The following is a 25,489-nucleotide window of genomic DNA, read 5'->3' on the forward strand; positions in this document are numbered from 1 at the left end:
TAGACATACTGCAAAATATCGATAATTTAAAAGAGTGACAACCTATTGATTACAATCTATTTTCTTATAAGATAAAAAAAAAGATTACTAGCCCCCCATTGCAATAAACAATAAACTTGCCTATATCCACGTATATCGACTCCTAGAGTCCCACTTGTGCAAGTGCATTTCTACTGCTTGTAATTACGTTTTTGAAGTGGGCGCGCTATATTTAAACAATAAAACTGTTTATTTAAATATGTACATCTTATAACCCTAAACAACACACGGAAGACTGAAGACAGGGCCCCGGCTCACATTAAAACATGGAGGCAAAGTATAAAAATGCTCAAGTGGAACCGGATTCTATGCACATGGGGAAAAAGATGTGGCAATAGACAAATCCATTTCTACAATACCCTGTGGTAGTTTCATTAAAGGTGAAACAACGTTCCATATAAAATATTTCATGTTTTTTCTTTTTTTTTTTTTTTTTTGCCGTGTAAGCAAGTGTACATGCAAACAATGAATACTTTCGCGGGTGCAGTCTTTTAAATAGAGCCAAACAGCTAAAAAAAACTAAACAAAAACTTAAGACAAATTCATGATGACAAGACAGTTTCAGCTGTGTCACATGGTGGTGCTACAGCACTTGGGAAGTCGTCTGTTGTGCGCGATCGATGTTTGGAGATCATTTGGTTATGCCTATGTTTTTTTTCGGCCATTGATGAAGGGACTACTGACTGACTGAGTAGCACTACGGGTGAAAGTCAGATAGGAACTGTAAGTGACCTTACAGTACAGTAAAAGGCGGTTTCGAAGGGTGTGTTTTGGGCGTTTCGTTTTGTGTTCAGATCTGATAAAATGTGTTCTATGCAGTACAACTAGATCTGGTTTGCTTTGATTAGATTTTGGTATGCTGTAAACGCCAGTATCAAAAAAAGACCTTTCCTGATCTCAGACTGCAGACGTGCTTGGGACCCGACACATAATTGTATAACTGATTAAAAAAAAAAAAAAAAAAAAAAAAAAAAAAAAAGCTACAATGATTGTATGCTGCCTTCATTCAAATGAAGCGGAGAAGAAATGTTACAGGAAGCTCCGGTGCTATGAAGATTTGACATTTATAAACGAATAACCCAACTCAGTGAAAATGAGTTCACGTATCATCACAGTTTGCCTTCCTAAAAAAAAAATCGGGATATGGATGAGGTGCATTCGAACAAACCGGTTCAGTTTGTGCACTGGTACTGGTAAAAATGGATTGCTTGAGTGTCGTGAAGAAATACATCGGGGTCATTTAAAGCGAGTCCGAATTCGATTGGGAATCCTTGGAAACACGGTATGTCCGCTGTCAATAAGGACAAGTTCACCATTTGCTTTATCAAGGTGCTATGAGAGTAACTCATTCAGTGTGGCTAACAGACCCTGGAAAAGGTTAGGTCCGACAAAAACTGAGTGTACGTCATCTGCAGAAAGACAACAAGTAGCAGATATAGACAGTGAGGACAAGAAAGGAAAAGAACCAATCAGGGGAAATGAGAAGCGACTCAATCGGCTATTTTCTGAAGACAGCAGAAAGCTTCTACAACTGGCTCACCCAGAACGGTGGCGACTGGCAGGTAAAATGTTGCTTAACAATATAATGTGTGTTATCATGGGGCTCTCTATGTAGCTAAACAGTTTGGGTCAACCTCACCTTAGACCCATTGATTTACATTCTCCAGAATTAATTGGCGGGACGTAAGCCTACCTTGAAAAACTCTGAGTCAAATAGACATAGTTTCTTCAACATGATAATATATCAGGAAACGACACATTCATTAAAAAGGGCCTATCCTGTTCTAAGTGGTTTACTTGTATAATTGTACAGGAAATTGTTAATTTAACAGGGGTAACTAACTTCCTTGTTCTATGTATGAAGAGTGCTGTTGACACTGCCCTCCAGGAATGATAATCAACTGGAAAGTCAACAGAGTTAAATTCTCAGCAAAGTTTATGAACACTGATCCAGTGTGACGTCTCAACCTCACTATTGCTTTTTATAAGTGTTCTAAACCCAAATAAAGAATGGGATATTTTAATGGATTTAAATATCATAGTCACTTCATTAAAGTAGGACCCTCCCTCACATTCGAGGAATTCAGAGCCAAAAGGTATTGGAAACAAGAGTATAAATGAAAGCATTTAGTACAGTACTTGATCTATGCCTGATTTACAGTAGGATAAGTCCGTTTTAAATTAACTAAACCAGGAGAGAAACAGGCTTCGGTACAGTAAGATGTGTTATGTTTATCAAAAAGTCATTCATGCATTGGCTTCCATTGAATTATAGCGGTTTGATAATTTATAAATTATGAAAACGAATACAAACAATATTCAAATAAATATTGTCTCCAAATAAGTTTCCAAGCAGATATTCAAATATTTATCCTAGTACGATGTAAGGAAAGACAACACTGCGGGACAGACTTGTAGCAGAAGTTATATAGAGGTGATTGCTATTTATTATCCCTTGCAATTGGGTAAATTTGCAGGCACTGGTGTGTATAACACTTATATATTTCCTCCCATATTTTCAGAATTATTAAAAACAATTTTAACTGGGCTTGTGCATAAAGGCAAAATATCATAAATGTATGCAACCACACAATTAAAAAAAAAAAAAAAAAAAAAAAGTTAACCCAAAATGTAGTAAAGCAAAATGAAGTAAGTGTTATTATTTTTTTCTTCAGGCAATACAAACAAGGCCATTTTTAGCCAGTCATGTATAATTTAACCTTGAAAATGGAAACAATAAACATACATAGAAGTTTGTTTTCATTAATACCATAGCCCTAGATATTCAGTATTCTACTGACGCCTTCTTAGCGTGTGTTTAAGACAGGGGAAAGGCAGGCAAAAATCAGCAAATCCTATCGACTTCATTTGCTAAACTTAAATAAATGACAAGCAAAATAATTATATTTAGTTCTCTACGTATTAAACATATCTATTTAATAAAAAAAAGAAGCAATTAAGCCAAACTTTAATTCTGGACCAATGTACATTACAGTTCGAAGAACTGTGTTGGATTTTTTTAGTGTGTATGTGTGTATATATATATATATATATATATATATATATATATATATATATATATATATATATATATATATATATATATAATTAACTTTTAATGAGATATTCGCTACATTCCTTTCATTCTCGTCAGTACTCAAATTCATCAGCAGTTCATGAGTTTAAGTCGTCACACCCTCAGTAGCGTACACGTCACCCCCACCGATTTTGTTCGTTTTCCCTTTCCTCTGTTTATGTCATCCATTCAAATAAAAAATAATTTGTTAATACAAATGTGTGTGAGTTTGAAAAATTCCGTTATTTGGATTTTAAACCCCTTTGTGGTCACTGGGGATTGCGATCTGGCAACTAGTTGTAACCACCAAAGTTCCAAAAAGAACCATAAATAATTTAAACTACACACCCCAAAACAGTGACATACAAACACAATCAAATGAAACTGATTTTTAAATGCAAATCAATTTAAGTAAATCAGTATAAAACAAAAAATCAATAAAGGAACAATAATGTAAAATAAATAAATAAATAGAACCCCTGCACCTTGTGTTCTTTGAACAGGTTGCTCCTTCAGTAAGTTTCCACTATTTTGGAGGAACTGCCCAGGACAGCTGGCCTTAGCTTTGTGTAGAAAGAGAATAAAATAACAACACCCAACTATTCTAAATTAACCCTGATTTATAACAATATCTAAAACAGTGATTCCTTAATTTCCAAGCAAGTAGTGGTCTTCAGATTTATAGCAGCCTATTAAAATAACACCATTTATAACGAAAATATACAATGAAATGATAAGACAAGAATGCTAAAAAACAGACTATAAGAGTATAAAAGAGGAATATAAAAACATGGAGGAGAGTTTTGAAATAGTCTCGTTCTGCCAGTTTAAATGAGTCCAAATCAAAACAATTATTGACCATAGTCCAAGTAGCTGTGGAAATAACAAAAGAAGCATCAGTTTGTCCTGCAATTAATCCCTGCTTCACAGCATCTCGGCAGCTTCGCTGCATCTCCCCCACATAGCCCCTGTTATTGTGCTTCACCAGGCCAGACTGATTGTTGCCATTCAGCCACTTAGTTCTTGCTCCTCGGAGCGCTCCCCTCTCATTCTGTGGTAGATTGAGATATACTGAGAGACCCTGCCCAGTGATAATTAAGGTTTATATTCTACATGTAAAGTCCATGTTCAGACCTTACAGGGTTCAATTAAACAATTAGATTTAGAATGTGAGTCATTGCAGTATTTATTTATTTATTCTTTTTAGGACCTCCTAGCAAACATTATTCAAATTATGAAAAGGTAAACGTGAGAGATTCACCACAATATTTAATTTTTTGTAATAGTTTTGTGGTAAGTACAGGCCTCATGCTTATTTTATATCATCATTAGCCCTGGGAAAGAACACTATTTCATTAATTTGGATTAGTCCAGTGGCCTTGCATATTTTAAGATAAACCCCTAGTACAATTTTGCAAAGTGATGCAATTTACAAAAATTAAAGACTTACAGAGAACAGTTAGCCTAAATCAAACTGATACTGATAATTTTGCAAAATTTTAATACCAACATAAAAAAGTTAAAGTGACACTAAGTTAACTTTCTAGAAGGGCTGATACTGTAACATTTGAAGTAGTGTTGGTGGATATACCTGTACCTACGATATACCACCATACCAAAATGCTACAATACCAGTATCGGGCCTGATTTGACATACACATGCTTTAAAAATGACAGACCTTAAGAGCCAAACAATTGCTTGTTGAAAGACAAATCTCCACAACTTTGTTGGAAGTGTATGGTAAAGCTCATTCAGTAACACAGTCAGTAACCCTGATGGGTATAAGCAATGTGGAAAGATGTGCAAATGCATCCAACACACATAACATGGTTAACTTATTAAAAACATCACAGATAGCTGGTTTGAATTATTGTTCAAACAATTATTTATTGAATAAATGTTACTTTTGATATGCTTAATATTTTTTAAAATATGTATTTATTTTTAAAATCCAAACCTTGCTATCAACAATAAGCAGTGCATACCTGTACTTTAATACGATGTCACATTAGGCAAAAAATATTGCTTCACAGTGCCAGACTGAATAGGCAAAATATATGCCAAGGGTTTGCAGTGTTCATCTGTGCATCTTGCACAGGGTTTGCAGTGTTCATCTGTGCATCTTGCTCATGGTTTGCAGTGTTCATCTGTGCATCTTGCGCAGGGTTTGCAGTGTTCATCTGTGCATCTTGCGCAGGGTTTGCAGTGTTCATCTGTGCATCTTGCGCAGGGTTTGCAGTGTTCATCTGTGCATCTTGCGCAGGGTTTGCAGTGTTCATCTGTGCATCTTGCGCAGGGTTTGCAGTGTTCATCTGTGCATCTTGCGCAGGGTTTGCAGTGTTCATCTGTGCATCTTGCGCAGGGTTTGCAGTGTTCATCTGTGCATCTTGCTCATGGTTTGCAGTGTTCATCTGTGCATCTTGCGCAGGGTTTGCAGTGTTCATCTGTGCATCTTGCGCAGGGTTTGCAGTGTTCATCTGTGCATCTTGCGCAGGGTTTGCAGTGTTCATCTGTGCATCTTGCGCAGGGTTTGCAGTGTTCATCTGTGCATCTTGCGCAGGGTTTGCAGTGTTCATCTGTGCATCTTGCGCAGGGCTTGCAGTGTTTACCTGTGCATATTGAGCAGAGCCTCTTGAAGATGGTGCCTAGGAAGATGTGGAGGTTCAGCAGTGTTTGTGTGCGTCAGCCAACCTTTGGATAAAATGAACTTTTTCCAGGGATCGACATGTTGTCACATTGGCCACTGCCAACCATGCAGGATTGCCAAAAGCAAGACAAATTATTTTTCTCCACTACAGAGGCATTTCCACTTTCCTTTACGCCGCTAATGCTGTGAAGAAGGACTCTTTCACCACGCTGATTCCTATTCCTGGATATGTCCCCCATAGGCACCCAAAAGAAAGTCCATCTGAAATGGCTACAGTCGTCTTTGCTTACATCTTTTGAAAGGTTCTCTCTGCAGAACTGGAACATTTCATAGGCATTGCCAATGACGGCTTTCTTTGTGGCTACTGCAGCTGAAGCACTTCGTTTTATGACTGCACTTTCCCCATCTGCTGGACCTTTTCCGTGTCGAGATCCAAAAAAACACCTTTGCACTGGGAACCCATAATCAATTTTGATTTGCCGCTGATTTTCCAAATGCTGATTAGCTAAAGAAACAAAATGATGGACAGAAAGTCATGGGTGTTATCTTCTGAAATAAAAAACACACTTACTGTAAAAAGATCCATACAAACAGCACAGTTGTAGTGTGTTACTATAGGATGCACTGTAGCAGACTTGTGGTGCCAGTGCACACTTTGAATTTCATCCTGGGCCAAGCATGCATAATTCTCAGCACAATCCAGAACCATTAATACCCAGTTTGAAGGTAACTTGTTCCTCAAAATTCTGTATTGATCACTTTGCCATGAAGCACAATGAAGGTGCAGATCCAGTGGTTTCACTTCTTTTTCTAGTTCTTCATGAAGCTCCTTGATATTTCTAGTCTTTTCTGCCTTGATCCATCACCCAAAGAACACCATCCCTACTGTGAAGCATGGTGGTGGCAGCATCATGTTATGGGGATGTTTCTCATCTGCAGGAGCTGGGGCATTTGTCAGGACAGAAGGGAAAATGAATGGAGCAAAGTATGGAGAAGTCCTTCAGGAAAACCTGCCCTCTGCAATAAAGCTGAAATTGGGACAGAAGTTCACCTTTTTGCATGACAATGACCCAAAGCACACAGCCAAAGTTACACTGGAGTGGCTAAGGAACAAAAAGGTAAACCTCCTTGAGTGGCCCAGTCAGAGCCCCGAGCTAGATCCAATCAAAAATTTGTGGCATGACTTGAAGATTGCTGTCCATCAACGCTCCCCATGGAACTTGACAAAGCTTGAAAAGTTTTGTAAAGTTGTAACCTTAAGGGAATCTCCCATAGATTGCGTTGAATCGCTAATCAACCAGCGGGAGTGGGGTGTTGTTGTTTGAACCTTATTTTCTGTACTGTTTAGTTAATTCTTCCTTTCTGTATTAAATTAGTTTAGTTGTTGCACCTTTCATTTTTCCTTTATGTAGTTTTATTTCTAATAAAACTGTTACTTTGTATTCACTAGAAACGTGGTCTAGTCTGATTATTTCAATAAGGGTCGGGTTCTACATGATTTGAATTCAAAACAAGGTATTCAATTATTACAATTTAAACTAGTCAAAATACAAATATACCTTGCACACTACACAGTACACCCTCGCTATAATGCCCTTCATTATAACAAACCTTCGGCTATAACGAACCTGGCCCCTGGACCCCAGATTAAAAAAAACAAAGAAATTCAATATAAACACACACTGTCAACATCCCAGTCTGTACACACTGGATGCCACCTCTGCAATGAAGTCAACTCTTTTGTCTTAATAAAAAGCTCATGCTTTGTTATGTTGCAACAATGCTGGAAACTATATTGATTGTTTAAAAAAGGAGTAATGCAAGCATATCTGTCGATATGTTACCAATTACCATCAAATAGCATCCACTGGTGCGGCACTTAGAAGTTTGTTGTAAACCTTTGTCAGAATGAAAAGATCCCTTGACCCTGTCCTTTTTTTTGGGAGTAATAGCACTACAATCATAGCTAATTTTCATTGTTAATGTAGTCTATGTGAATTAAACAGTTATCCTATAAAGCTAATATTTTCAACATGGGCCTGTGAAGCAACTACCTTTAATATATCCTAGTCAGGTATGGTTTGAAGCGCACAGCTCACAGTTTTGTTTCCCAACAGCTGCTGTGGGTTTCCTGGGTGTTTCGAGTATGGTCACGATGGCCGCACCTTTCTACTTGGGAAGAGTCATTGATGTCATCTGTGCCAATCCCGTAGGGGACACAAGCGCCACACTGACCTCCCTGTGTGCAATGCTGTCCGGAGTGTTCCTCTGTGGTGCTACTGCTAACGCTGCCAGGGTCTACCTCATGCAAATCTCAGGTAAAATAGGGGCATGTCTAGCCAGTATTATTATTGTATAGATGTTCTAGTTTAAGAATGCAACAGATTCACCTTAGCAACTCTGTCCTAAAACTGTATTATGACAATGTGTTTTGTATTAAGTTATATACATAATTTGATTATTAAAACAACCAAGCTACAATACCAGTGTGACTCAGAGCTAAAGAGTGCCATTATTAAGGCTTATTGGATCAAATAAAAATGATGCCAGTATGTGCCATCAAAACATTATACTAAATAGGTGGTTGTAATGTTCAGCCTTTAGTTTTACACGTTTGTGCCTTGTTAATAGACAAACCAAGGCTGTCCCATGTTGTACCACATCCTTTGTAAGTGAGGATCCATGTCTGAATGTAAGATGTCACTGTACGCTTATAATATGTTGTAAACTTCCAGAGTTCAGAGAAATAAAATGTACATGGAAATACAATTAAAATTGTTCATACATTTTTGCTATAAACAAACACCTTGTTTTCAATATATAATATAATAATTAATAATAATAATAATAATAATAATAATAATAATAATATAGTTTTCAAGGCCATCTGTACATCTTCATAGATTCACTTGGTATTTATTATTAAATGTTCACCAAAGTTTATATTAAGGCCTAATTTAATATAAATTATTAAGCAGTTGTAGTTCTCTTATGAAGTAATTAAAATGAATACACGTTGTCCAGTTTTGTATGTTACCCCTGTCTACTAAGGATCTTTCTGGAACCGATTTACTTAGAAACAGAAAATAAACTCTTTTGATGTTTTATTGTTTTAGAAATAATTTTGTAAACAAAACAATACCTCAGCCAATAAGAGATATTTATCCATGTAACTTTTCATACATTAAGAAAATGCTTTGAATTGGCCTTATTATTATTATTATTATTATTATTATTATTATTATTATTATTATTATTATTATTATTGTCCTGTTCTATTTTTTTGTTTAACTTCTATCTTTTAAAAATAAGCAACAGCCATTTAAAAAAAACACAGACTGCTGAAACTTTTTTCTATGATAGCATGGTTTGGATTATAGGTCAGTTCAGATGACTGGGGTTTAGATTAGCGAAAGTCTACTGGCATTTAAAAAAAAACTAGAACCACTAAGTACATTTATTTGAAGACAGTTAAGAGCTCTCATATTGTTTGTTTATCATTTTTAAAGGTAAAGGTTTAAAAAAAAAAAAAAAATACACATCCAAATGTTGTAAACTAGTGTCCAGTGTCCATTTGGTTTTTAATACCACTTTTTTTATTTAAAAAAAAAAAAAAAAAATCTTCTTGCGTAATGATTATTTTGTCAAGTAATAACTGATAAAAACGTAATATTTTGTCTGTGATAATTCTTGCAGGACAACAGATTGTGAGAAATTTACGAGAATCCCTTTTTTCCTCAATTTTGAGGCAGGAGGTGGGATTCTTTGACAAGACCCGTACTGGAGAGCTCATTAATCGCCTGTCCTCAGACACGGCCCTTATAGGGCGCTCAATTACCGAGAACCTCTCAGATGGACTCAGAGCTCTGGCTCAGGCAACAGCCGGGGTTGGCATGATGGTAAGTGCCTGCTGGTTTAATATACTGTAGCTCCTCTACATGGTTTACACACTTGTCTAACAGGAGCTATGGTACCCCAAATGTTATCCATCTACTACCAATTTAGCACGAGTGTGTGGTAATTTTGTCCTTCACCATGGATGTACATGCTGAATGTGGATTTCTTTTCACTTAATATTCTCTCTTAATAACCATTTTCTTTCCTTTGTAAAGTTTTATGTTTCACCTGCTCTTGCTACGTTGGTCCTTTGCATCGTCCCCCCTTTTGCCGTCCTGGCTGTGGTCTATGGAAGGTACCTGCGGAAATTGTCCCGAATGACCCAAGATTCATTGGCAGAAGCAACACAGGTAACAGAATCCTTGAACATAATAGCTTATTACCAGGAAATTTAGCACCTGCTATCAGCCTGTTAGATCTGCTGTCTGGCCCATTGTGACTGAAACCGATATGCAGCACAGTTGTCATGTGAGCTATCTTATCTCGCACCCTGTAATTCCCCGACCTCTCATCTTAATTGCTGGCTAGGGTTTTCTAAAGTCGAGCCAACAGTGTAATTAAGCTCACTTCACTTTCTTTCTGTGGCTTGGGTAAAAGTGCAAGAAGAGTTTCAATTGAATCTTGGCAGACTGCACGTGAACATATTGTACTCACTTTAATATGCACGTCAAGTGATCAGGGTTCTGCCCAGGTCTTTTCAAAGTGCCTGTCGCAGCACAACTGAAAAAACCCCGTCTGCCCGACTTGTAGGTGCTACTGTGCCTTTAACACTAAGGATTGATTTCGAGACTAGATCAGATCAAGCTAGATCAGTTGTGCGTTGCTGGGTGAAAAAAAACTCTTGGAACCACATGACCGCTGTGTTACGTCTTGACACAACATTTTATCAATCAGAGAGTTGAAGGGGCAGATTTTCTGTGTTAAGCACTTTGAGAGGCTAAACATAGCAAAAAGTGACAATGAATGCAGGGGGCCAAAGTAAGCCGGCGTTCGTTTGCAATCCACCACCTAATACTATATTATTAAAAAAAAAATTAAGATTATTACTTTATTAAAAAAAATATTAAGATTATTTTCGGGTATTGTCATTAAGTAAATTTTTTGTTGTATTATTGTACTGTAAGGTGATATATAATATATAATAGCTATACATATGCACCAAAAAAGCGTATTCCTTTTGTTGTGATATCGTAACAATATGTACGCCTTTAAGAAGAAAGGCATGATGGGATATCAGCTGAACACTTGTCAACTGACATACAAATGCTTAAGTGCAGAGGTGCTGGAGCAGGAACACTGGAGTAGTGTCAGGACTATTGGTCTTATGAAGAATATGGAAAAAGAAGGGTTGTTCATAGATTCTCAATTACCACTGCATCATACACCAGGAAGCTATTGTGTCATCTGTCATCAATCTTGAAGGTGTAGTGGACCTTCAAGATTGAACAACCTTCAGTTCAGAGCCTTTCTAGAGGGAACAGATGCACAACAGGGAGATGCCCTTTATATTTCGGCAGTACGGTGGCTTACTAGAGGGATGACATTGAAGCGCTTCTTTGAATTGCAAAAATAAATCGATGAGTTTGTGTAGAGGAAAAGTCGCCACTTACCACAATTAACATGGCTATGGAATCTTAGCTTCCTTGGGCATCTCAGTGACCTCAATCTCAAGGAAATTTTGCACTGCTGTGTTTGACTACATAAAAGCCTTTGAACGAAAAATTTAACTATTGTAAAAGCATTTGAGAGAGGAAAACTTCACACACTTCCTTGCCTGCAAAGACCTGTCTGAAGATCTCCAAGAGGCTGGTGGTATAGTTCTAAATCTCTCTTGGAGCGCCTTCAGGAAGAGTTTGAGGTTCCAAGATTTTTGATCCCATGACAACGAGCTTGTTCTATTTTCTGACCCCTTCGGTTTTGACATAGACATGCTCCGGTGTCATGCGGCTGGAGCTGATTGAATTTCAAGAAAGCTCACACTTCAAAGCTGAGTATGGAAGCCAGAATTTGGCTCAGTTCTATGCCAGCCTTCCAGCGGCATCTTTCCTGCATCTTTGAGGTCATGCCATCTGAATTGCAATCGCTGCTGGCAGCATGTATGTCTGCGAGAAAACATTTTCACTACTGAACCACAACTAGGGGTGTACCTAAATCGTGATTTCACGTAAATCATGAAATTGAGGGGTCACTGCGAAATTCACCTCTTTTAGGGGTAGGAGATGAAAAAACAAAACAAAACTTGTCTAGCTGAACTACTGCACAACACAAACTTCGTATCTTCCTTCTGTAGATGGCCTTTTATTTTTATTCCTTTGCCATCCTGTGTGCATTGCCCTTAGACAAAAAAAAAAACCTCCTTAGACAAATAACATTTACTAAAAAATTCTCCAAAGCGGTTAACATTCTTGTTAACTGTTCAAATGACAACAATGTTTTAATCAGCCTATCAGTGGGTCTGCACTGGCCTTTCTGTGACTACAGTAGGGGGTGGGACGTGCTGCATTGTTTTGATTTAGGTTGCTAAAATCTAGTTTTATTGGAGTTAAAATAGCAGAAATGGATGACAAAGCAAAAAAAAGCAAAGTATATTTCGGTGATTGATCGTGTCAACAAACTAGTTCCCAATTAGTCGGTTAAAGATAACTAAACCTTTGTCCCAATAAGCTGTCCGCTCGCACAGGTCAACCACAGCCTTGCATGCCACAGCAGCAGCCTTTCTATTATTATTATCAGCTATATTGATTCACCAAACTGTTAAATTCATCTCACCGATGAGTACCAAGTGATGTCACTTCCGACTCGCGATACAGAGCACTGATGAATTTAACAACACACCCTTTATAAGCACCTACTAATTAGTAAGCCCAATCAGGTAAGCTTAATTTCCTCACCTGAAATTAAGTTGCTGCAAAAAAATCCAGTTTTACAGTACCCAAGCACTCCCTCTAGTGGTCGTTTGCAGTTATACTGGGAATACAGCCCTGCTCAGTCTGGGCTGACATACATGTTTTGTACTACTCTGCCAATCTATTCCTGAACTGTGTGTATTGACTTATTATGAATTATATAAAATAAAACTGATGTTGTTGTCTAATTCTTTGCCCTTCTCCATGTGTCAGAAGGATGCAATGTGAAAAATATCCTCCTGTCCGTCAAATTGAAAAGTAATCAATAACAGGAAAAAATGAATATATAAATAGAAAGGGACCTAGTAAAAATCTGCCTCTGTTTCATTCAGCTGGCTGAGGAACGGATTGGAAATATAAGAACTGTCCGGGCTTTTGGAAAAGAATTCACTGAAGTGGAGAAATACATCAGCAAGATCAACTATGTCTTTCAGCTGGCAAAAAAAGAAGCACTTGTCCGGGCAGGCTTCTTTGGAGCCGTGAGTATATATCCATTTAGGCATCATCTACAGTGCACCTTGTTGAAAACATTTGACCACAGCACCGGCTGTACTTCCTGAGAATACATTTAAACTGCGTCTTTGATTTTAAAGTTTGCTAACAGGGTTGTTTACTAAGTAATGGGCCCAAAATGTTTAGCAAAATGTCAGTTGTCTTCTGCATCAAACATTGTACCATTCCTTTGACAATATATTTGATTTGGCATGCACTTTGTTAAACTAAGACATTGCAGCCAGATTCTATATACAAACGTATTTCTACAGGTCTTATTTTTTCACAATTTATGGGAGCTGCAAGACAGACACACAAATTATAATAATAAAAAAGTCATTTCTTTCCAAATAAGAACACTTGATAAATATCTTTGTTATACATTTTTAAAACTGTGCACCATAAGAGAGAGGGACACTCTTTATATTAAGTCATATAAATATCATATATTTAACATATCTCAATTCACTGGTATGAATCTTAAACATGGTTTTAAATAGCCCATTTTAATATAGACCTACAGTAGTAAGACTTTTCTGTTTTTCTTAGACGGGACTGTGTGGGAACCTGATTGTGCTCACTGTGCTGTACAAAGGGGGGCTGCTCATGGGCAGTGACCAAATGACAGTTGGGGAACTCTCCTCCTTTTTACTTTATGCCTTCTGGGTGGGAGTGAGCATTGGAGGTATGTGACTTTTTAAAAAAAATGTGTCCCTCAGTGCTCTGTAGCTCTTTTAAACTGAATATTAAAGCACTGAAGTACACATGTCTACAAACATTGTTTCTGAAAAGGTTGATTTTCTGAAGGTGAGGTTGGTAAGCATATAAGTTGCACAGTAAACTTTTAGCACAATGCTAATCGTTAAGCAATGGCAAATAATGATTAAAGCAAAAAAGAGAATAGAGAGTCATACATAAGGCATATAATAGAATATTAAACATTTACAATAAATTACTTTAAATATCATTTTAATATATTTTATATTAACTTTCTATTTTATGATGATTGCAGTTTCTGGTTGGTTTGAGTTGGAAATTCCTTAGTGTTATCACTGCACAGAGTTACACAATCCATTCAGATCATATGACAATGTGACCTAAAGCTCTATCGGCATCACCTACTCTCTCTGTCTCTCTCTCTCTCTCTCTCAAAATTTATATAAGGTCAGTTCAGTCCAGGTGTCTGCTGACAATAACAGAAACGCTACAGTTGAAGTGTTTTTTCCTGGATTGAAAGAAAATCGTGTTTTTTTTCCTTGGTTTAACCAAAAAAAAGTCCAGATTTAGCTTAATAAATAAATGTTAACAAACACATCAGTAAAAGTCAGAGTGTAAGCAGCTCTGCAGTAGGGGTGTGCTTTTGTAAGTTTTTATGAACGTTTAAGTGCCGTGCAGGTGTAAACGTTTAAACCATATCTACATACACACACACACACTCTTTATATTACAGTATGTTGAATACTGACAGCCCTGGTTAGTATTGTCCAAGCAAAGAACCCCTAATAAGCAAATAATGTTTTATCACTTAAAAGACAACTACAAACTAAAAAAAAAAAAAAAATACACATTACACTCCAAAGTATATACTGAAATTAGTGCTGTCACTCGATTCAGATTTTTGGGCATTCGTTGATTTAAGCGGGAGATTCATCTGTGCACATTTTTAATAAAGATAACGATCTTATAGCGGCTGTACTACATGTGATACTTAAATCAATAGAATCTAAAAAAAAAGAAAAAGCCCAACGGGAATTTGGTCTTTTTAAAAGCTTACTGTATTATTATTTGTATCTTAGTAAATGACTCTCTTTGTATTTGTACTGCACTACCTGTGCTGGCCCTGTGGGCACAAAGTGAATAAAATTATATTGCCATCTGGAGTGTTCTGTTTATTATGGTGTCACAAAGACGGCCGAAGTGGGCGGCGTCAGAACCAGGAAAAGGAATGAACACAAAGACAGATGATGTGAAACGATGATGGCGCTTGCTTGCGCCGGTTTATTGCAAAATAAAAGGGTTTAAACAAACAGAAAACACAGGACATGGCACTCTATGCCAAAATAAAAAGACAAACAAAAACGGACTAACACTTTACAAATGGTGAGCAGATCGACAAACAAACACGGTGAGTTAAATAAACAAGTATCGTGCTGGTCCCACCAGCACGCAATAGCAATTGAAATTATAACTCTCCTACTCTCTCTCCCGTTCTCCACTCACCGAACACACAACCCCGAGTGGGTGAAAACATGCTGTTTTTATGTAGCTGTACCAAGACTCGATTGCTAATCAGTCATTCAGTTGGAGTCTCGGTACAACTGCACGTGAATTAATAAAGTGCAATTCCCCATGCTCACATATTACTTTTTACTTGCACGTGAAGTGCTGTGCAATCCTTGTGCCTAAATACAAATATACATTTTAAACACTCGTGCTAGACCAGTTTATATCCTGTGTACCAATGACTATACACCAACATTTAACACATCACATGCAACATATAACAGAAAATACACACAGGGACGGGCAGTTCGTCACATATGGATATTTGATTTTTACTGCCATCAGTAACTCCTTCTACAGTAATTTCTGAATGTTTTCATTTCATTTCAAATGGTGAAGCATTGCCGAACGTGGTACGGCAATTTTGTTTGTCATAATTTGCATACCACGGTTTTCTCGTCTGGTTCCTCAAATTACTTCCAAACGTGGCTTTGCTTCGTTTCTTTTCTTTGTTTTTTCATGCCGTTTTATTAAAAATATATAACAGAAAAAAACGCTTGTCATTACCATACCACGCCCACTAGAGCAGAAAACCAGAGTGCACCAATGAAGTGCCATATCAACCGAGAATAAAAACCACCCCAGTGTCAATCTTTCTGTTGCACCAATTAGAAAAGCTACTTGGAGGCAATTGCCAAACCTCTTCCTTCTTATAATATCCCCCCGTACTGTGGCACCAGAGAAGGTGGATATGCTATGGACGACTGTTTATCATGATAAATGACCAAAATGAATACAAAAAAAAATGCTTTTGGTGAAATTTGTCACGTGACCGATTATATGTCTAGCATATTCAACATTTAACCACTTATTTAGAGTTTATATGTTTTAAACTTTTGAAATTCCCATCCCATTTTGCAGCCATGCCAAATCAAACACGTCAGTGGACGTGGGCTTGCATGATAGCTTCAGATATACCGGTAGCTGGCAAAATAAATATGCTTTTTTGTGAAAACACAGATTTATTTTTTCAGGTTTATTTCCTTAGATTTAATTGCTGAACCATAACGTTTTTCAGATTTCTGTTAGGTAAATGTTGAATTTCCAAGTTAAAAAAAAAAAAAAAAAATTTTAAGTTCCATGGGCCTGATCTTTGATCTTAGCCCAATCCCCTCGCTAAATTTGATGATTGCAAACTATTAAATAGGAAGGGAAATATAAAAAACTATTAAATAGGAAGGGAAATATTAAAAAAAATGCTATAGAAAGGGAAATGTTAAAAAAAACTAAAATAGGAAGGGAAATATAAAAAAATAAAATAAATAGGAAGGGAAATATAAAAACACACAGGTACTACAGGTGAAAGTGCTGACAGACACACACAGGTACTACGGGTGAAAAGCACTGGTGCACATATTTTATTCAAACAATAAAACAAAAGGTTGTACAAAAACACAAACAAAACAGTCTTGAAACACAAATAACTGATACCAACAAGTACTGTGCTGGTCTTTCCAGCACGCGTAGCATTTGTAATATTCTTTTTCCTTTTCCTTTCATTTTACCTTGCTGTTGCTCTTTCTGCTCTCATTCTTCCTCTCAAACACCCACCCCCACCAGCAAAAGCTGCAGGTTTTTATACATGTGCCCATTTCTGGATTACCAATAAATTAATCAGTCCAGAGATGGGCACATTCTACACAGGTTTTTACTCTGCCAATTTATCACTAATCACTGCTGACCACGCATTTTCACGAGATGTCTGGCAGAAAAAACAAGCTGCTAACAATCGCCTCTGCCAGACCACCTTTAACTGTAAAATAATACATTTAAATTACAGTACATTCACTTATAGTTTTAACCCCAAACAATACTTTTTAAATGATTTTAAATCATTTTGAATATGCAGCAGTGGCTGGGGTGGTATGTTATTGCCAAACCTGTTTTTTTTGCTCTGTTGCAGGTATGAGCTCTTTTTATTCAGAGTTAATGAAAGGCTTTGGAGCAGGGGCACGATTATGGGAGCTGTTAGACAGACAACCTGAATTTCCACTGAATGGTAAGTTATAGCGTGTTATATTGTAAGTCTAAATGCAGAGTGCTTCCCCTTTTTATTCATTTTATTTATTTGTTTCTGCAACTTGGTTTTCTAGACTAAAAGAGATTGATTAATTTGATTTATTTGTGCAGCGATTAATCAGTCAATCTTTATTTTATATAGTGCCTTTCATAGCGGACCACCATCACAAAGTGCTTTACAAGACAGTGAGGAACAATGCATAATACATTAAATACAGTGAAATACTTATTGGAGAACATATATGATTTTATATTAAATAACTACAAAGTATTCTTTTTTTAAAACCATCTATATCTAAATACTTTTTAAAACCAGAGAGAGCTAATATTTGCATGAGAAGAAAACAATTCCAGGCTATTCCAGAACGCGTCCTGGGAAGTGGTAGCTGCTCAGGTTTTAATTGAAGATCCATGTTATTTGTCTACTGTTTTTTTAATCCAATAACAATGCATGTCTACAGTCAAATATAATATTTATTGTATGTAAGAAGTTGAGCATAGTGTTACTCTGATAGGATTTACACCACATAAATAAATGAAAAAGCTTTTTTAACTGTAACATTTGGGTATTTAATTTTAAATGTTATAATAGTAGAGGAAGAGCGTACAATATTTGGCAGCGCTGCAGAACTGTAAACTGAAAGAAAGCTTTAAAGCATGTCCACTAACTACTACAGGTTTGGCAGGTATTAAATATTATGTAATTGTGTTAAGCATTTTTTTTTTATGATAGTCGCAGATAAAAGTATTGGCACCTACACTTCTTATACCATAATTCAAGGTAACAGATTAAGGACAAGCATTTAGTAAACTTTAACCACATTTTAAGAAAACAAAAAGCAAAATACACAGTTTATTTTATTATGACATAGTAGTATGTTACAGTACATCTTGTTAGTGAAATTTGGACCCATTCTGTCATGTATATTTCCTTCAGCTCAGACAGATTGGATACACAATGCTTGGCTACAGCTTTTTACAGATCAGTCCACAGCATTTCTATTGGATTCAGATCTGATGGCCATTACAAAACTTTTATCTTTGTTTTCTTCAAGAATGGCAGAGTTGACTTAGCTGTATGCTTTGGCTCATTGTCATGTTGGAAGATAAATTGTCTGCCAATCAGCTTATGAGCAGATAGTATCAATGTTCTTTGGAGAATGTTTTGATACATGGCTGCATTCATTTAATCTTCAATCACATGAATGTATCCAGTCCCTGAACTGCCAAAACACGCCCATATCATGATTGAACCACCTCCATGCTTAACTGTAGGTACAAGGTTTTATTCATTGTGGGCTTTCCCTTTTTTTCTCCAAATATATTGTGGTCCATTTCTGGGGAAAAGTTATATTTTGGTTTTGACCAGAGAGTTTTGTTGAAGAATGCTTCAGATTCCTGTTAATATTTTTTTATTTTTCTTTTTTAAAAAAATTTTGAGTGACAAATTATTATTAATTTATTTTCCCCCAATTTGGAATGTCCAATTATGTTTTTTTCTCCTCACCGCAGCGGGTTCCCACTCAGCACAGATGTTCTGAGGGCGTGTGAGTGTCCTTCGATCTCACAAGTGTAAAGCCAGAATTGCTTTTACGCCAAACAATCCAGAGTAGAGGTAGGCAGGCTACCGATCCCGGAGAACAAAGATCAGCCCTGCTTTTTATCCACTCTGAATGTGCTTGGTGTCTGGCCAGTAGGGTTTGCTGTTGTGCGATGAGGAGATGGAATCCCTGCCTGTTTCCTATCCCCCACCCCAGGAGCGCCAGAGCCAATGTGACACTCCCTTCAGAGTCCCCAGCAAAGTTCAGCCTCTTTGTACAGCCTGGATGCGAACTGGCATCGTCCAAGCTGTGTGACTCACCTGCGCTCCCAGTGGCAGCGCTTTAACTGGATGAGCCACGTTTTATTAATTTTTTGTGGTTTGCAGTGAGGTCTACGTGAATTAAACTCTTCTGTGTTAAGGTGCCTTTGTACAGTTCGTTTGTGCACTATTATGCCTGATGCTTCTAAATCATTCTTTAAATCCTAGGGTGTTAATCTTGGATTTTATTTTTAGCTGCTCTGACAATTCTCGTACCTGCTCTACCCTTCATTTCCTTTGGACGTCCACTTCTGTCAAGCGTTTCAGTTAAATTTGTTCTGTGGTACTTCAGATTTATTGCTCTGATTGTGGATTTTGGTATTCCATATTTCTTCAATACTGTTCTGTAGCCATTTCTGTTCTAGTCTGCTATGGGAGCTCTTCTCAAATGTGAATCCAACTCCTTTGTCTTGATCATCATTGCTCTGTTGCAAAAAATGTTCTTCAACAGATTACCCCTTTTGTGGCTACTGACTGTGCAGCTAAGCTACTGTGTAATAGTTTTCAATCAATGAATATAGTTTTAATTTAGTTCTGTTATTTTGACAAGCTTTTAATGTAAAGGTGCCAATACTTTTGTGATTAATTTATCTGTTCTGTTTTTTCACTCATTTCAGAAGGCTTTACTTTGAGGCCAGATCAACTGAAAGGTGCACTGGAGTTCCAAGATGTGACTTTCTCTTACCCAACCCGTAAGGATGCATCCATTTTTCAAGGTCTCAGCTTGTCCGTTCCAGCGGGCTCTGTGATGGCTGTAGTTGGTCCCAGTGGCTCAGGAAAATCAACACTGGTATCTTTGCTGTTAAGACTGTATGATCCTGACTCTGGTAAGTAGGAGACGTCATTAGTATTAAAAATAACTTTTAAGAAGCCACTGAAGGAGAGAGCGACATGGTTTTCAGCTGGTACCCCTGCAACACAGTGCATGTAAGAATCAGCTGGTAGACACACAGTGCATTTAAGAATCAGCTGGTACACACACAGTGCATGTAAGAATCATTCTGGTACACCTGCAACACAGTGCATATAAGAATCAGCTGGTACACCTGCAACACAGTGCATATAAGAATCATAAGAACATAAGAAGAACATAAGAAAGTTTACAAACGAGAGGAGGCCATTCGGCCCATCTTGCTCGTTTGGTTGTTAGTAGCTTATTGATCCCAAAATCTCATCAAGCAGCTTCTTGAAGGATCCCAGTGTGTCAGCTTCAACAACATTACTGGGGAGTTGATTCCAGACCCTCACAATTCTCTGTGTAAAAAAGTGTCTCCTATTTTCTGTTCTGAATGCCCCTTTTTCTAAACTCCATTTGTGACCCCTGGTCCTTGTTTCTTTTTTCAGGCTGAAAAAGTCCCTTGGGTCGACACTGTCAATACCTTTTAGAATTTTGAATGCTTGAATTAGGTCGCCACGTAGTCTTCTTTGTTCAAGACTGAACAGATTCAATTCTTTTAGCCTGTCTGCATATGACATGCCTTTTAAGCCCGGAATAATTCTGGTCGCTCTTCTTTGCACTCTTTCTAGAGCAGCAATATCTTTTTTATAGCGAGGTGACCAGAACTGAACACAATATTCAAGATGAGGTCTTACTAGTGCATTGTACAGTTTTAACATTACTTCCCTTGATTTAAATTCAACACTTTTCACAATGTATCCGAGCATCTTGTTAGCCTTTTTTATAGCTTCCCCACATTGTCTAGATGAAGACATTTCTGAGTCAACAAAAACTCCTAGGTCTTTTTCATAGATTCCTTCTCCAATTTCAATATCTCCCATATGATATTTATAATGTATATTTTTATTTCCTGCGTGCAGTACCTTACACTTTTCTCTATTAAATGTCATTTGCCATGTGTCTGCCCAGTTCTGAATCTTGTCTAGATCATTTTGAATGACCTTTGCTGCTGCAACAGTGTTTGCCACTCCTCCTACTTTTGTGTCGTCTGCAAATTTAACAAGTTTGCTTACTATACCAGAATCTAAATCATTAATGTAGATTAGGAATAGCAGAGGACCTAATACTGATCCCTGTGGTACACCGCTGGTTACCACACTCCATTCTGAGGTTTTTCCTCTAATCAGTACTTTCTGTTTTCTACATGTTAACCACTCCCTAATCCATGTACATGTGTTTCCTTGAATCCCAACTGCGTTCAGTTTGAGAATTAATCTTTTGTGCGGGACTTTGTCAAAAGCTTTCTGGAAATCTAAATAAACCATGTCATATGCTTTGCAATTATCCATTATCGATGTTGCATCCTCAAAAAAATCAAGCAAGTTAGTTAGGCATGATCTCCCTTTCCTAAAACCATGTTGACTGTCTCCCAGTACCCTGTTACCATATAGGTAATTTTCCATTTTGGATCTTATTATAGTTTCCATAAGTTTGCATATAATAGAAGTCAGGCTTACTGGTCTGTAGTTACCTGGTTCAGTTTTGTTTCCCTTTTTGTGGATCGGTATTACGTTTGCAATTTTCCAGTCTGTCGGTACCACCCCTGTGTCAAGAGACTGCTGCATGATCTTGGTTAGCGGTTTGTAAATTACTTCTTTCATTTCTTTGAGTACTACTGGGAGGATCTCATCCGGCCCAGGGGATTTGTTTATTTTAAGAGCTCCTAGTCCCTTTAACACTTCTGCCTCAGTTATGCTAAAGTTATTTAAAACTGGACAGGAACTGGATGACATGTGGGGCATGTTGTCAGTATCTTCCTTTGTAAAAACTTGTGAAAAGTAATCATTTAACATATTTGCTATTTTTTTTTCTTCATCTACGATTTTGCCATTTGTATCTCTTAAACATTTAATCTCCTCTTTGAATGTTCTCTTGCTGTTGTAATATTGGAAAAACATTTTGGAATTGGTTTTAGCTCCCTTAGCAATGTTCATTTCTATTTCTCTCTTGGCCTTTCTAACTTCCTTTTTGACTTGCGTTTGCAGTTCTGTGTACTCTTTCTGCGTACTTTCTTTTTGGTCCTTTTTTAATGCTCTGTAAAGTGCCTTTTTTCGCTGAATATTTTTTTTAATTGATCTATTAAACCATTTTGGCAATTTAGTTTTACATTTAGATTTGTCTACTTTAGGGATATAATTGTTTTGTGCCTCTAGTACTACATTTTTGAAGAACAACCATCCTTCTTCAGCTGGTACACATGCAGTGCATGTAAGAATCAGCTGGTACACACACAGTGCATGTAAGAATCAGCTGGTACATCTGCAGCACAGTGCATGCAAGAATCAGCTGGTACACATGCAGTGCATGTAAGAATCAGCTGGTACACACACAGTGCATGTAAGAATCAGCTGGTACACACGCAGTGCATGTAAGAATCAGCTGGTACACACGCAGTGCATGTAAGAATCAGCTGGTACACACACAGTGCATGTAAGAATCAGCTGGTACACACGCAGTGCATGTAAGAATCAGCTGGTACATACGCAGTGCATGTAAGAATCAGCTGGTACATACGCAGTGCATGTAAGAATCAGCTGGCACACCTGCAACACAGTGCATGTAAGAATCAGCTGGTACACACGCAGTGCATGTAAGAATCAGCTGGTACACACACAGTGCATGTAAGAATCAGCTGGTACACACGCAGTGCAAGTAAGAATCAGCTGGTACATACGCAGTGCATGTAAGAATCAGCTGGTACACCTGCAACACAGTGCATGTAAGAAATACCACATTTGTTCTTTGTATTATCACTTCCTGATGCATTTCTTTTTGGACAGTTATAAGCTAACAGATGAATTTGAAGACATATTTGAGAGCCTTTTGCAGCCACAGGAATTCTTTAAACTTTTAAGTTTTATAGTCACCAGGACGTGATTATTGAAACCAAAAATAATATTCTAAAATTATATATATATATATATTAAAAAAAAATATATATATATATATATATATATATATATATATATATATATATATATATATATATATATATATATATATATATATATATAGTACTGTGCAAAAGTTTTAGGCAGGTGTGAAAAAATGCTGTAAAGTAAGAATGCTTTGTTTTACATGTGATGTCTAGCCTCCCAGTGCAGTTCTCCTGAGATAACTTCCCTTTTGTATTTTCTAGGTGTTATTACGATTGATGGTCGAGATGTGCGTGAACTGAACCCATACTGGCTGCGGAACAACATTGGGACTGTGAGTCAGGTAAGATCATTTCTCAGACCTCCCTTTGCTACACCATTTCGTATGAATCCAAAGCCCAATCCCATTTCTGTACATCGGGATGGGGTATATTCCGTTAGGACCATAAAGAACTGCTTATTAAAATAGTTCCTATTTTCTTTCTTTGTATTTCTTTTGGTATTAATAGTGGACAACAATCCCATCAGTGCCAGTGACGCATCAGGACATTGTGTATCGTAGTGTACAGAAATAGAGAGCTGTAAATATTTGTGATAATTTTATATTCGTTATTTCTGGATGAATTAATCAAAACCAGAATCACCTCCAAGTAATTACAAGCTTAAATAGGAATTGCAGATGTTTGCTTATAAGAACGGTACTTTTACACTTTGCTATGCTTTACTACGATACAACTGAATATAAAATGTAACTTGTGGTGAAGTCACAGAAGAAGGATATGTGAGCCTGAGATTGTCAAAAGCACTGTTTCCTTGTAACATGTAAAAACGGAGTAAGAATGAACTGTCCAGTAGGTGTCCTCGGTCAGCCAAAGTTAGTGTGGCTGACAAAACACTGATAACTAGGGGTGGGCAATGATATGAAAACTGTCTCTCCAATATCATGCACGTATTTCAATATAGATAATCTAGAAGTCGTCCTAAACAGAAAAATATAATTGCAATATGAAACAGTAAGTACATATAAACTGCATATATTATTTGTAATTCAACAAAATATAGTAAACAAACTTGTTAAATTTAACAAAAAAATCTTGTTAAAAGATGACACAAAAATAGGAGGAGTGGCAAACACTGTTGCAGCAGCAAAGGTCATTCAAAATGATCTAGACAGCAGTCAGACACCTGGCAAATGACATTTAATAGAGAAAAGTGTAAGGTACTGCACGCAGGCAATAAAAATGTACATTATAAATATCATATGGGAGATACTGAAATTGAAGAAGGAATCTATGAAAAAGACCTAGGAGTTTATGTTGACTTCTTGAAATGTCTTCAGCTAGACAATGTGGGGAAACTATAAAAAAGGCCAACAAGATGCTCGGCTATATTGTGAAAAGTGTTGAATTTAAATCAAGGGAAGTAATGTTAAAACTGTACAATGCATTGGTAAAACCTCATCTAGAATGTTGTGTTCAGTTCTGGTCACCTTGTTACAAAAAGGATATTGCTGCTCTAGAAAGAGTTCAAAGAAGAGCGACCAGAATTATTTCAGGTTTAAAAGGCGTGTCATATGCAGACAGGCTAAAAGAATTGAATCTATTCAGTCTTGAACAAAGAAGACTATGCGGCGACCTAATTCAAGCATTCAAAATTCTAAAATCTATTGACAATGTCGACCCAAGGGACTTTTTCTACCTGTATCAATAAGCTACTAATAACCAAACGAGCAAGATGGGCCGAATGGCCTCCTCTCATTTGTAAACTTTCTTATGTTCTTATATATTGCCTTTATTAAAGTGTGCCAGATGCATGCAAGCAAGTACCACTGTTTTTAGGCTTTATAGTGTTCTGAAATACTGTCTACTTAAGTTTATTTAATGTTTCAACAGGTCCATGAAATGTCAGCGAAATCCTCATTTTATTTTGCAACCTACCCGTGAAAAATACGTACATTTACCATGATTTAAGTGGACCCATAATTATATTATATACAGTGGCTTGCAAAAGTATTGACCCCCTTTGGCATTTTTCCTATTTTGTTACCTTACAACCTGGAATGAAAATGGATTTTTTGGGGGTTTGTATCATTTGATTTACACAACATGCCTACCACTTTGAAGATGCAAAATATTTTTATTTGTGAAACAAACAAGAAAAAAGAAAAAAAAAAACAGAAAACTTGAGCGTGCACAAGTATTCACCCCCCCAAAGTCAATACTTTGTAGAGCCACCTTTTGCAGCAATTACAGCTGCAAGTCTCTTGGGGTATGTATCTATAAGCTTGGCAAATCTAGCCACTGGGATTTTTGCCCATTCTTCAAGGCAAAACTGCTCCAGCTCCTTCAAGTTGGATGGGTTTCGCTGGTGTACAGCAATCTTTAAGTCATACCACAGATTCTCAATTGGATTGAGGTCTGGGCTTTGACTAGGC

At 37.1% G+C, this 25,489-nt stretch overlaps 1 protein-coding gene across 2 annotated transcripts in view; it reads left to right on the forward strand.

The window, feature by feature from the left end:
- Positions 1-1,027: 1,027 nt before the first annotated feature.
- The window catches only part of abcb10 (ATP-binding cassette, sub-family B (MDR/TAP), member 10), a 43,594-nt gene continuing 19,132 nt past the window's right edge, over positions 1,028-25,489 (forward strand). Inside the window, exons 1-9 of one of the 2 annotated variants that reach the window (XM_041252803.1) lie at positions 1,028-1,601; positions 7,881-8,081; positions 9,460-9,662; positions 9,876-10,010; positions 12,899-13,045; positions 13,608-13,743; positions 17,245-17,340; positions 19,839-20,048; positions 23,319-23,398. In XM_041252803.1, coding sequence (XP_041108737.1) covers positions 1,133-1,601; positions 7,881-8,081; positions 9,460-9,662; positions 9,876-10,010; positions 12,899-13,045; positions 13,608-13,743; positions 17,245-17,340; positions 19,839-20,048; positions 23,319-23,398 — 1,677 coding nt within the window. In that variant the 5' untranslated portion in view covers positions 1,028-1,132. Of the gene's footprint in view, positions 1,602-7,880; positions 8,082-9,459; positions 9,663-9,875; positions 10,011-12,898; positions 13,046-13,607; positions 13,744-17,244; positions 17,341-19,838; positions 20,049-23,318; positions 23,399-25,489 lie in introns of those variants that run through there. The other variant, XM_041252804.1, reaches the window with a different exon arrangement.

This window comes from Polyodon spathula, chromosome 6, assembly GCF_017654505.1.
Source record: "Polyodon spathula isolate WHYD16114869_AA chromosome 6, ASM1765450v1, whole genome shotgun sequence".
Lineage (NCBI taxonomy): Eukaryota > Metazoa > Chordata > Actinopteri > Acipenseriformes > Polyodontidae > Polyodon > Polyodon spathula.